The sequence below is a fragment of the Pleurodeles waltl genome, chromosome 3_1, assembly GCF_031143425.1.
Source record: "Pleurodeles waltl isolate 20211129_DDA chromosome 3_1, aPleWal1.hap1.20221129, whole genome shotgun sequence".
Taxonomy (NCBI): domain Eukaryota; kingdom Metazoa; phylum Chordata; class Amphibia; order Caudata; family Salamandridae; genus Pleurodeles; species Pleurodeles waltl.
The window spans coordinates 848,059,701-848,071,910 of record NC_090440.1 but is presented as its reverse complement, the minus strand read 5'-3'; the positions used below and the strand labels follow the sequence as shown (position 1 = coordinate 848,071,910).

At 43.4% G+C, this 12,210-nt stretch overlaps 1 protein-coding gene across 1 annotated transcript in view; it reads left to right on the top strand.

Moving 5' to 3' along the window:
* The window catches only part of CSMD2 (CUB and Sushi multiple domains 2), a 1,417,205-nt gene that overhangs the window by 1,272,997 nt on the left and 131,998 nt on the right, over positions 1–12,210 (top strand). Inside the window, exons 52-53 of the mRNA XM_069223779.1 lie at positions 33–206; positions 9,256–9,429. Of these exons, the coding sequence (XP_069079880.1) occupies positions 33–206; positions 9,256–9,429 (348 nt within the window). The remainder of the gene's footprint in view (positions 1–32; positions 207–9,255; positions 9,430–12,210) is intronic.

Sequence of the window (12,210 nt, the reverse complement as noted above, 5' to 3'; positions counted from 1 at the left end):
TCACGTCTCTCTTGTTTTTTTTTTCCCCGCAGTGATCTCCTGTGGAGATCTGCCAACACCAGCCAATGGAAACCGAATTGGAACGCTGACAGTCTACGGAGCGACGGCCATCTTTTCCTGCAACACTGGCTACACCTTGGTGGGATCCCGCGTGCGGGAGTGCATGGCCAACGGGCTCTGGAGCGGCCAGGAGGTGAACTGCCTGGGTGAGTTGTCAGGACACCAGATATCAACTCTGGAAGTCTGTGGCTGGGTCAGGCCAAAGCCACTGGCAAGATACACTGCTACCACCACTACTACTAATAAAAGTACTAATAGTGCTATCAGTAATAACAATAATAATATTAATAATAGCAATAATATCCGTAATAATAGCGAATTGTTATTATTATTATTATTGTTGTTGTTTTTGTTGTTGTTATTATTAGTATCACTAAAAATAATCATACTGCCAAAATCACAGCACTCGACATCACATCAGCACAATACAAATGTCCATGATAATGATAATAAAATTGCTTGTGGTGATGCATGAGACATGCCATTGTTTCTTATCCCGCTGGTCATCATTTTATCAAACTGGAAGGGTAAAAGGCGAGTTGGGAATGTAAACCTGTAGCCTGTTGTGCCCCCCCCCCCCCCCCGCCGGTCTATGCAGCATGTACATTAATCCTTTGAGCTAGTGTGATGTCCCACACAGAATAACAGTACTCCAAATATTAATCGAGCAATGCCCAAACTGAATTGCCTTTGACACTTGAATAATAGTCCCTAGAAGCGTATTATATATTATTTTAGCAAAATCAAAAGTTCTCGCCGAATGCCACACCTAGAAAGGATTAATAGGTGGCGTACTTAATGGCTAGTGAGGCTCCTGCTTCAACTCAGTACATTTTGAGATTAGTGAGTTTTTGCTTAGAAACCACATGGATACTGGTTCGGGCCTAGAACCTGTAAAGTTGACCCCGTAGCCCAAAAGAATCACATAAGGGCTAAAATGTGATGAAATATACCTAAGAAAAGTCCCTAGTAAACGGGTAGACAAAGAGTTTCAGAAACGAGGTTGGCATTGCCCCCAATGCGCACAGTTAAAGGAGGATGGATACATAACAGCGCTGTGCAAAATTCGCATAGTTCCTTTTAACATAATTTATAAAAATTTCAGAAAAAATACACACAATTACATGTTATTTGGTACTATATTTTATCATTTCATAAAAAAGTGCAAAAACACAAGCACTGCAAACCGCTGCTCGTCATCTAATTATTTGTGCTGTCCCAGAGCACTTGCACACATTTCTTTTGCTGCATATTATGCATAACTAAGCACTAAACTGTGTGTAAAAAGTATAACACGAAATTATCACAACTACACCACATAATGCCAGCATAATGGAAATATCGAAATATCGCCCTGGCCAACTGTAAAAGTTTATAGTTCAGTTTTAGTGCTATCCTTTTTGAGGCTACAGGGTACAGTTTACGAGCCAGCAAGCGGGTAGCATTAACATGCCCGCACATGGGCATGCCTGGTCATGCACAGCGAGGCACCGAGAAATGCACACCTGATTGTAAACAATTATTACGCTAGAGGCCAAATATATCAAATGTACATTTGTTGCATCAACAGATGTCTATTTGGTGTTTATGATTAAAGTCTAAAACATAATTGCCCACGAGGGCTGTTACCTTAACATCTGTCACATTAATTTGATGTTTGTTTTCATACATTTTTAAAATAAAGAATGATTCAGGATTTTTTTCACTTCCGTAAGATGCTTCTTTAATTGGCATTCTCTAATAGATGCAGCTTTATTTTTCGTTTACGGACCACTAATTGTGACTACATCTGCCTCGGTATTGCTTCCAAAACAACAGCTATTAGACCGTCAGGATAAACAGTAGAGAGAGATATATCTGATAGAGACTTATAGCTGCAGATTCCTTACCTTACAATTCACTCCAGGAGTCAGACTCGCATCCATAGGTGGCATCGTTTGGCTCCACATGGTGTCATTGGCATCGTCCACGTCAGGAGGGGCATTTGCGGTACCTGTATAGGTGTCACCCAGGCACACTAACAACAGTTCTTTTCTTTCTGCACCAGTCAGTGCAGATCTGGAGAAGAGCTACCGCTAGTCATTTTTGACTAACTTCTTTTTACTAGTTGTCGATCGCTTTTTGAGGTTTTTCCTTCTGGTGTGGCAGGGACGTCCTCTTGTAAAGCCGGCTTCAGGCCCTGCAGCACCTGTCACTGCTTGATGTCAGTGATGGATATGCACCTTGTATGCCTCTAGTGCCTTGAGCATGACCACGACCCAAAGTCCTGTGACAATTGCTGTGCCATGAACCCCAAAGGCCTTGAGGGAGTGATGCCTCAAGCTCCTGGTGGCTTGACGTGGGACGCCTTGACGAACAAGATCCCGGTCAAGAGAAAGGTCCTGGGATTGGTCACGAAGCCCTAGATCTTTGTCCCACTCAAACTCATTGGGTCACTTGGGTAAGTCCTGACACTTCTGTCAGCTGACAAGACTAGGAAGCATCACTCATCAAGGCTATGCTCCGTAGTAGAGATAGCACCTGTGCTGTCTCCACACCTCCCTGAACGTTCAGGTGCTGGAGCGACCCCTGCCCAACTCAAGAAGTTCAATGAGGCTTTTTCCTCTGGATCACATTCTGGCCCTGAGGCTTCAGGAGGGGCTCCTTCTGGTTCTGCACCAGCAGCTTCAGCCTTAGCGCTATTTGGGCCCCTAGGATCCATTCTCAGATCCGCAGGTGGTGCATTGTTCGCCTTCACAGGCACTGGTCTCAATGTTAATGCTCCCAGCAGCACCGGCACTCACCGGCAGCACCGCCCCTATTCTGATTTTCATCTCCGATAAGGAGCTGCAAGGTCGTCAACTAATGCCGATTCAGCCATCAACTGGAGCCATGCCTTCCAGGTCAGAGCCTGAGTTCTTTCAGTATGGGCTATGGCTTGGGGAGGAATTGGAAGGGTCACTGGGTCCTGAAGAATACTGTACTTATGAGACCATGAACTGATCCCTGAAGAATACTAGCCTTATGAGACTATGGACTTGTGTGTGGATCTGGATGAGGCCAGTGGACTGGACACCTCTCCAGATACCGGCATGCTTTTTTCCCCTACTGTGGGAACCAAGGAAGGTGTGTAATTTGCCAGGGTGGTGAGGAGTGCGGCTTAGGTCCCTGACCTGCAGATGCCCTCAGTGTGAGTCAAGACTAATGTCTTGACAGAGGTGCTGCAATTGGGAGTGTTCCCTTCAGAACCACTACTCCCATTCAACAAAGCCCTCACAGATATCTTTGGGACCTGGTCCAACCCCAGGGCTGAAGCTCCTGTGAACAAGGCGATTGCCCACTGCCACTGACCCACTCCAGGACACCCAAACTTCCTTAGCCAACACCCTTCCTCAGAGAGCTTGGTGAGCCAAGCTTCTACTTTGCATGTAAATCATGATGCATTCCCAAGAGGCTGGACACCTTAGGGAAGAAGATATTTTCTTCCACCAACCTGGCACTGCAGTCCCTGAACACAGCATGCTTTTTGAGCTGCTATTCCCACATTCTATGGGATACGGTTGCGCAGTGCTGCAAATTGTGAGGAGGCTCGGGCTGTCCTCTCTCAGGCTGTTGCCTATGGGAGAGACTTAGTTCAGTTCACGTACAATGGGAACTGGATATCACTGACTCACTAGGCAGAGCACTTTCATTGACGGTGACCTTACAGTGCTCTGCCTGGTTGAGGACGAATGGCTTTTCTGGGAATGTCCAAGTGTCAGTCATGGACATGCTCTTTGATGGCTCCTGTCTCTTCTGATACAAGGTAGATTTGGTGCTGGAGTACTTTAAGGGCAGCAGGGCTACGGCCAGGACCATGGGCCTTTCCATTGCCACTCGTCTCTCATTTTGTGGCTACGAAAGGGGACTCCAATGGCTCCTCTACCCTTCCCACTGTGCCGCACATACTCGCCAGCTTCTGCATAGCTGATGATGTCATGCCCACAGACCTACTGGGTCGGGCAGCCAGCAGTCAGGCCAGTCTACCAAACCCCCTTGCTGCCTCAAGCACTCCTAACCTGCCTTCTTATCACCATGGGAACCTAGTTGGCTGCATGATTCACCATCACCTGCCCCACTGGCGATCCATGATGTTGGACTGGTGGGTTTTGCAGATCATCTGAAGGGGTTACTCCCTCCCCTTCGTAACTGCCCCACCCCCTCTGCCACCAACTTATGGCAGGTTGACGGAGGATCAACTAACTTTACTCTGCCAGGAAGTGATGGCTCTATTGGTCAAGGGAGCCGTAGAGTGGGTGCCGACACCAGAAGTAGGTTGTGGTTGCTATTCCCTCTACTTCCTGATGCACAAAAAGGACGGAGTGCTTCATCCTATCCTAGACCTGTGCCCTCTCAATTTCATCCTCAAGAAGGAGAAGTTCACAATACTCACACTAGGTCAGGTCTTGTCTGCCCTCGACTCGGGAGACTAGATGGTAGCTTTGGACTTGCAGGTGCATACTTTCATATTCCCGTCCTGCCTGCTCCCAGGTGTTACCTGCGGTTCACAATAGGCCATGAGTATTTTCATTTTACTGTGCTCCCCTCTGGCCTTACCAGCACCCCTTTGGTGTTCACCATGGTGATGGTGGTGGTTCCAGCTCATTTGTGAAGATCAGCGATGCCAGTCTTCCCCTCTCTTGATGACTGAATGCCAGAGCAGACAAACTCAGACTCAGATGCCTAGTGGATCACAAATGTTGCCTCTATCTGGAGGTGGTGCAAGGTCTCTTTCAGCAGGAGGGGTAGCCTTGCTTAGAACTCTTCACCACCACTGAGATCGTGCAATGATGGTGACATTGCATGTTGGAGTTTCCAAGGCAGCTCTCGCTCAGAGACACTCTTCATCTTGAGTGGAGCTCTGGCCTCCGGTATTCTTTTCCACCCATACCACTTCTGCCCAGAGTTCAAAAGAAGTTTAAGAATGACTGTAGCCAGGTCATCCCTGTGGCTCTGGACTGGAGAAAGAGAGTTTGATATCCTGAGCTGTTGAGCATGGCCATCGGTCCTCCAATCAGGCTGCCTCTTGGGGAGGATCTTGTGGTGCAGCAGCAGGGGAGGGTCCTCCACTCATATCTGTCAACTTTTTGCCTTCTTCCCATGAAGATTGAGCTGCAACAGTTGACAGCCTTCATCCTTCTTCCTGAAGGATGAAAGTTATCTTGGCAGTAAGGCGTCCCTCCACCAAGATGGTATACACATATGTTGGCAAAAATGTGTGCCTTGATGTTCAGAAAATCAAACTGTTCTCCTTTCTGCTCCTCTGTTTCAGGTTCTTCTTTTTATTCTTTCTCTTGCCCAGCAGGGCTGTGTCATGGGCACTCTGAAGGGCTATCTTTTGGCTATCTCTGTTTTTTTGTGATTGCCTGATTAGCCATCCTCTTCAAGTCCCCGGTTTTTAATAGGTTCTTGAAGCGTCTTCAGCATATGTTCCCTCCTTCACCCTTTATCATGCCTCAGTGGGACATCTATCTTGTTTTGAGATTCCTGATGTGTGCTTCTTTGGAGTCGCTCAATAGTTGTCCTCTCAGACTGCTTACCATCAAAACAGCATTCCTCGTGGTGATCACAACTGGCGAGCTTGACAGCGAGATTCAAGCTTTATCATCTAAGCCTCCTTACCTCACAATCAATCCATACAAACTGGTGCTTCACACAAGTGCTTCCTTTCTTCCAAAAGTGGTCACTCCCTTTCACATTTGGTTTGTCACATCCCTCCAAGGAGGAGGAGCGACTCCACCATCTGGGCCCAAAAAAGAGCATTTTCGTTCTACCTTGACTACACAAAAGAGTTCTGGGTGGATGACTAACTCTTCGTGGGGTATGTCGAAGCGAAGAAAGGCAGGCTGTGCAGAAGTGGACCACTTCCAAATGGATCATCTTCAGTATAAAGATCTGCTACGCATTGGCCAAGAAACAGCCCTCTTAGGGCTTGCATGCTCATTCCACCAGAGCCAAAGCTGTGACCACTGCATTAGCACATAGTGTTCCAGCCTGAACAGCTGCTAGGCAGCAACATGGGCTTCATTGCACATGTTTACAAAATACTGCTGCCTGGACAGTCAGGTCTGTCGGGATGGACATTTTGCCTGTTCGGCACTGCAGGACGTCCTCGTCTGAAAGTGGTGTGCAGACCCACCACCAGGGATGGTATTGTTTGGGTATCTATTCTAAGCTAAGGAATCTGCAGCTAGAAGCCCCTATCAGATTAACAAATTACTTACCTTTGGAAATGTCTTATCTGGTAGAAACTATATCTAGCCCCAGATTCCTTACCAACCCAACCATCTCCCTCTCTCTGTGAAATGGAAAAAAAGCAAAGCTTAGTGGCACATATAGTTAGGTGTTGAAATAAGATAAAACTTCCAAAAATAAGAGTCTGCAGTTTCAGTTTACTGTCCTAAACATAACTGGTGTCCCCCAGGCACTGCTTGTGGACTCACATATTACATCACTCATGATATGTTAAATGGGATTGATGACATCGCTGATAACACCATAGTCATATAGTCAACAGCATAGAGTTAGTGTGTACAAGTGTGGGTTTATGACATGGAAATACGTAATTCTTTTGAGCAAGTGTCTTTGTGCATATTAAAATTTGTTTGGTGCACAGTTTACAAATCGCTAAAGGTTTGGGTGTAAGTATTATTTCATAATAAACAAGGTAAAGGCTGAGCACACTGATGTGGGTTGAAGAGATATTTTTGAAAGTTGGTTGTTACTTGGGGTGTGCAAAATTAATGCAATTAGCTTGCACATAAGTACCCAAAATTATGCCAAATTATGCATAACTACACAAAATGGAAATCTGTCATTTAGTGCTGTATTTTAGTGCAAAATGAGGACTAGCATTAATTTTTGGTTTGAGGACAGATTCAAATAAAAGCATTGCAAACAGGAGCCAATCACATTCTGTTTTTCCTGTGCACTTACAAGAGATAGATAGTAATGATACATACCCTTTGTGAATTCCCAAAGTCTTAAACTTAGACTTTTGGTCTAAGTTTAAAACAAAAATTTAAGTTTACCTTTGTGAATCGGACCCTGAGAACGACCAAAACTTCTGTTGACAGTTATCAACCCGTGGACATATACTCATGTTAAACAGCTGTAATATAGTGCTAAGAGAAATGTCGAAAGGATGTTTATAAAGTGTGGATGTGTATTTCCAGAACTTCGTTGAAGATTTTGAGGCATTGCGGATTATTGAATAATGTAGAATGTAGGAGTGTCCCACTTAGAGCTGGTTTATCACACACTGGTTTATGTCAAATATGACTGTAAGGTTTTATGCCATTGTGCCCATCTCAGGTATAGGTTTAGTGTATTTTACTAAACTATGAAGAGTTCTATATACACCCTAGCAGAAGATATCTTCTGAATAGCAAATATATCAACCTCTTGACTTAGAACTTTGGGTCATGTGAGGTCTTAAAGAGGGTAATCCCTATAAGGTGAACAGAAAATTAGCCCCATGTGTAGCATATTCAAATACTTCAAGTCCTCAAAAACTATACAATGATTGTTTGATGTCATCAGTGATGTTATCAATGATGTATTTTGAGATGCCATCAGCGATATCATCAATGATGTCATTTATCATTTCATGCATGATATGTGACTTCATAAGCAGTGCATATGGGGGATGCAAATTATAGTTAGCTCAGTAAACTACAACTGTGAATTTCAGTAACTTTTAGTTTCCTAAAAGTTTGTATAATCTTGTTTCAACACCTAACTTTAATGTCACTTTAAACTTTGTTTTTTTTCAGTAAAATTTATTTCAACAGTTTTTAATCTGAGCTAGGATCTTATTACTATAGCTAACTATAACGTCACTTTAACATTTGTTTTTTCTGTGAATTTCTGGAGTTTCATATTCATATTCAGTCAAATCCCCCATTGCGCAAAGCCTATTTCCATGCGCAGCAGGATTTGGCTACAGGGTCTGACCTCTGACCTGGCCCTGCTCCCATCCCCCCGAAGATGCCTATCCCCCTATGTACACCGATCTCATCTTTATTTTTTTTATTTTTTTTTATAACGCAGTACTTCTGAAGTACATGCTGCTCTAGCTTCACCGCATGACGCCGCTGACCAGGCAATCTTTTAAAACATTGCCATGGAGATGAAGCTTAAGCAGTGGTTACCACAGCAGTAGAATGGTAACTGATGGGAGGCTTGTGCTGAGTCCCTGCTGTATTGCCCCTGTACAGACAGCAGAAAAAAACATAATAATTTGGCAACTGGGTGGGGTCCCTCTAGGTCCCCTCAATAGTATCTTGGGTCATGGTGTCCTTACCATGCCCCCTTGTACCCCTCAAAAAAATATATTTTCAGGGTACAGGGACACAGTCTCTCAGTCCTGCAATGGCAGCTGCATCACTTTCTTCTCGGATGGAGCCAGCCAAGCAGATTGATTGGCCCCATACAACCTGTCCTAATCCTGCTGTTCCAACATGGCTGATGGTAGAAAAAGTTCCCTCAACCAATCAGAGGGCCCTAATTTTTTCACGCAGGACTAACTGTCCAGATATACCAAAACTTTTAACTCCTTCAAGCCCAACTGGCTAAACAAATTCACACCAAGTCACGAAAAACCCACTTTCTGAGTACATTTCTCTTTATTTGCCAAATTTTGTGTAGTTCGATTCAGCCATTTTTTCTGTATCAGGGAGGACATTTTTCTACAGAAAATAAAATGAGAAAACAATGTTTTGGGTCCCCACCTCCCACCTTTTTGTGGGCCCCGCTTGACAGATTGGCACAAGACTTTGCAGGAGGGAGTTGAGGTGATGAACTTATTTTTGGAAAGTTTCTTGAAGATTCAATGAACAGCGCCAAAGAAAAAATCCTCTTCCAATGAAAACTCAGACCTAACTACAACTACACAGTGATGACTGTATCATAATATATGTATATGTAATGTAATTATTATTATATGTATATAAATACATATATTCATGGTATGTAGATGTGGAATTAAGATTAGAATAAGTTAAATTATAATTATCTGTATATTTGTATACTGACAATATTGTGGTAGTCAATATTTTGCCTACAATATTTTTGTAGCACAATATTTATGTCCTCGATGTTCTGACATACACCCCGTCTCAGTCTTCAACAATTCACAGGGCAGCTCAGTCTCTCTTTATTGTCTTCCTTATTCAGCTGGACACTGTGGGACTCCAGATCCCATCGTCAATGGGCAAATCAATGGTGAGAACTACAACTACCGTGGCAGTGTGGTGTACCAGTGTGGGGCAGGCTTCCGCCTCATTGGCATGTCAGTTAGGATCTGCCAGCAGGATCACCGCTGGTCAGGAAAAGCTCCTGTCTGTGTGCGTAAGTATCATACCAAGATTTCAGTAGTTATGAGTGCTGGGAGTGAAAGTTAGGAAAAGTCAGTCTCTATTTCCATTCATAAAATCTAACTCACCTGTAGCTGTATGATATTCAGCTTCTTAAAGCTATCAAGAATATTAGTGATGTCTCAGAGGATGATGTTACAGGCCCAGACCTCTTTAAAGGCACATAGGCCCATATTTATACTTTTTTAGCGCCACATTTGCGCCGCTTTTTGACGCAAAAGCGGCACAAACTTACAGAAGACAATTGTATTTTGTAAGTTTGTGCTGTTTTTGCATCAAAAAATTACGCAAATGCAGCGATAAGAAAATATAAATATGGGCCATAATGTCCAGGGAGAAGTCCTCTATACATTTACACATATTTTTTATATAAAATTCCAGAGTAATACCTAAGCAGAAACACACATCCCCATATTGTTATTAAGAAAAAACATGTTTCTTACACAAGAGTGCATTTCAATAAGCTGACACCAAAATTGAAGGGTATTTATTAAAAGCCTCTTCCACCACTTCATTTCACATTCCTGATGAGCTAGACTTTGTACAAACGAAGCTGCAGTTAGGTCACATGTCAGATGCTGGTTTGTCTATCTTGTCCACCAACCCTGTTCAAGAGAAAGATGGCTAGTAATTTAAACAAACAGAACACTGTGTTATGTCATTTGTTCAGTACACTAATAGGGCTATAGGATATGAGAGTGACATCAGAGGGCACACAAAACTGGCCAAATACATTTTATAGAAATGAAGCCATCAAGAGAAAAAAACTAATGTAAAATTCCTCAAACATATACTTGAATATCCCACATCAATCCAATACCCTATATGAATGCAGATGAGCATGTTATTTTTTACCAATTCTGAGTGTGAGGAGCAGCCATAATGCGCGAGAGTTGCAGCCTCGAGTAGGTCATGATGACCCTCACCTCCCTCAGCAATGGTAGTTGCACTCTTGTTGTCTGCATGTATTGTAGATTAGAACATTGGACTTTTGGGAGCTCCATTGAAGACAATGGAGTGCTCCAGACTTCTAATGACTGGTGAAAGCCCGGAACTCCAACTTTCCAGTGTTTGTCTTACAATAACAGCTGTGAACAAAGGCCTCAAGGAGATCAAGAGGATTTCAGTCCCCTTGGGCTCCAGGAGGCCTTTGTTTTTAATTGTAAGAACATTCTGCCCTGTAGTAGTGGAATCTTCTAATATCCTTATAGCTGCCGTAACTGGGCTATACTGGCCATTAAAGGCCCGCTCCCTAGTTAAAGGCCCTCGTATTCGGCTCGGGCCTTTAACGCTGAAGCCATCTTTTAATGGCTGGTATAGCCCACTATGGTGGACTATAAGACTATATTCTATATAATGTGTTTCATGTACATTTTTAACAAAATGTTTTTAACAAAATCAGGACACAAGGGGCTCAGTTTGAGCAATGAAGTAAAATCATTTTATACAGTCCTTGTACTATTAGGAGAGTTGTTTCCAAGTGTGAAATAATTGGTAAATGTAATTATTTGGACCATAAACGTTTTTTCCATGTTAGTTTTACTATTCTGTGCTGATATACTAGAATTTAACCTTTCAATTATAGTAATACATTTGTGAATGGATACTTACTAGCACAGCTGCTCTAAATAACATGCTTCATTTGGCCACATTTATTCTCACTGCCATGGCATGCATTCAGAAATGCCAAAAATGTTGATATTTTCAGGCTGCCAACAGCACTTGTCATTCATTATCAAGTGCCATCCAGATATATTTATACTTCTCCCTCCACCAGCAGAATGAATTAGACACAACCCTTGCATCTTCATGAGCTCATCATGACAACGAAAGCCATATGGCTGCCTAAGCATTGTCACCACAAACCTCATCCGTATCCAAGGATGTTTATACTTAACTGCACCAAAGGAACACTTTGGAACTTTTGTACCATCAAATGCATAGAGCTGCAATGCACCAAAGCCATGTAGCTGGCCAAGTGATACAACTTCAATAGCACAATATATTTATATTTGTGGTTCAAAATTTTTATCTCGTTCGCAGTGCTTAATTTGTGCTTGTTGTTTCCGGTGCTGAGCACCGGCACTTATTTGTCAGGACCGGGTCTTATTCTTATGCCTCAAGCATTTGCTGCGAGCAAAAGACACATATGTGAAAGACGGAAAAACTAAAAAGCATCATAAAGGGAGAAAGTAGAAAGTTGCAGGATGAGCTGAAGGGCAGGGGTGGCCGTAAATGGATTGAAGTGGCCGCAGATTTAATTACAGCAGCCTCATGTTTAAGAGAAGGGTTTTGAGTACCGGCACCTCTTTATTTACAAATTAAGCACTGCTCGTTCGTATAATTGGAAAATCATTAAATCTGCACAGGCAGGCACAGATTCTTGAATTTGCTCAAAGTGAAGTAAACGTCTTTCAACCACACTACAGGGTGGATTTCTTGTAGAGCATGTTCCACCCACAGTACATTCTACCACAGAAGATCTGGCAGAAACCCCTCGCCAGAAGGATACAAAACACGGTAATGCAGGGAGCCAAAAGTGTGAGGGCCATGATGCAACCTCAGACTATTAGGACCAGGGTAAGGAGCAAGTTTGCCTTCAGCCCGGAAGGACATTGCTGATGATGGGTACTGTGCTGCCGTAGAACAATGCCGGTGTGGGTATCAGCAGGAGACAGTTCAAAATATGTTGTCTGTGAAGTGCAGCAGTGCGTCTGGCAACAGGGAATCGGAGATACCACTGGGTGCTGGTGTT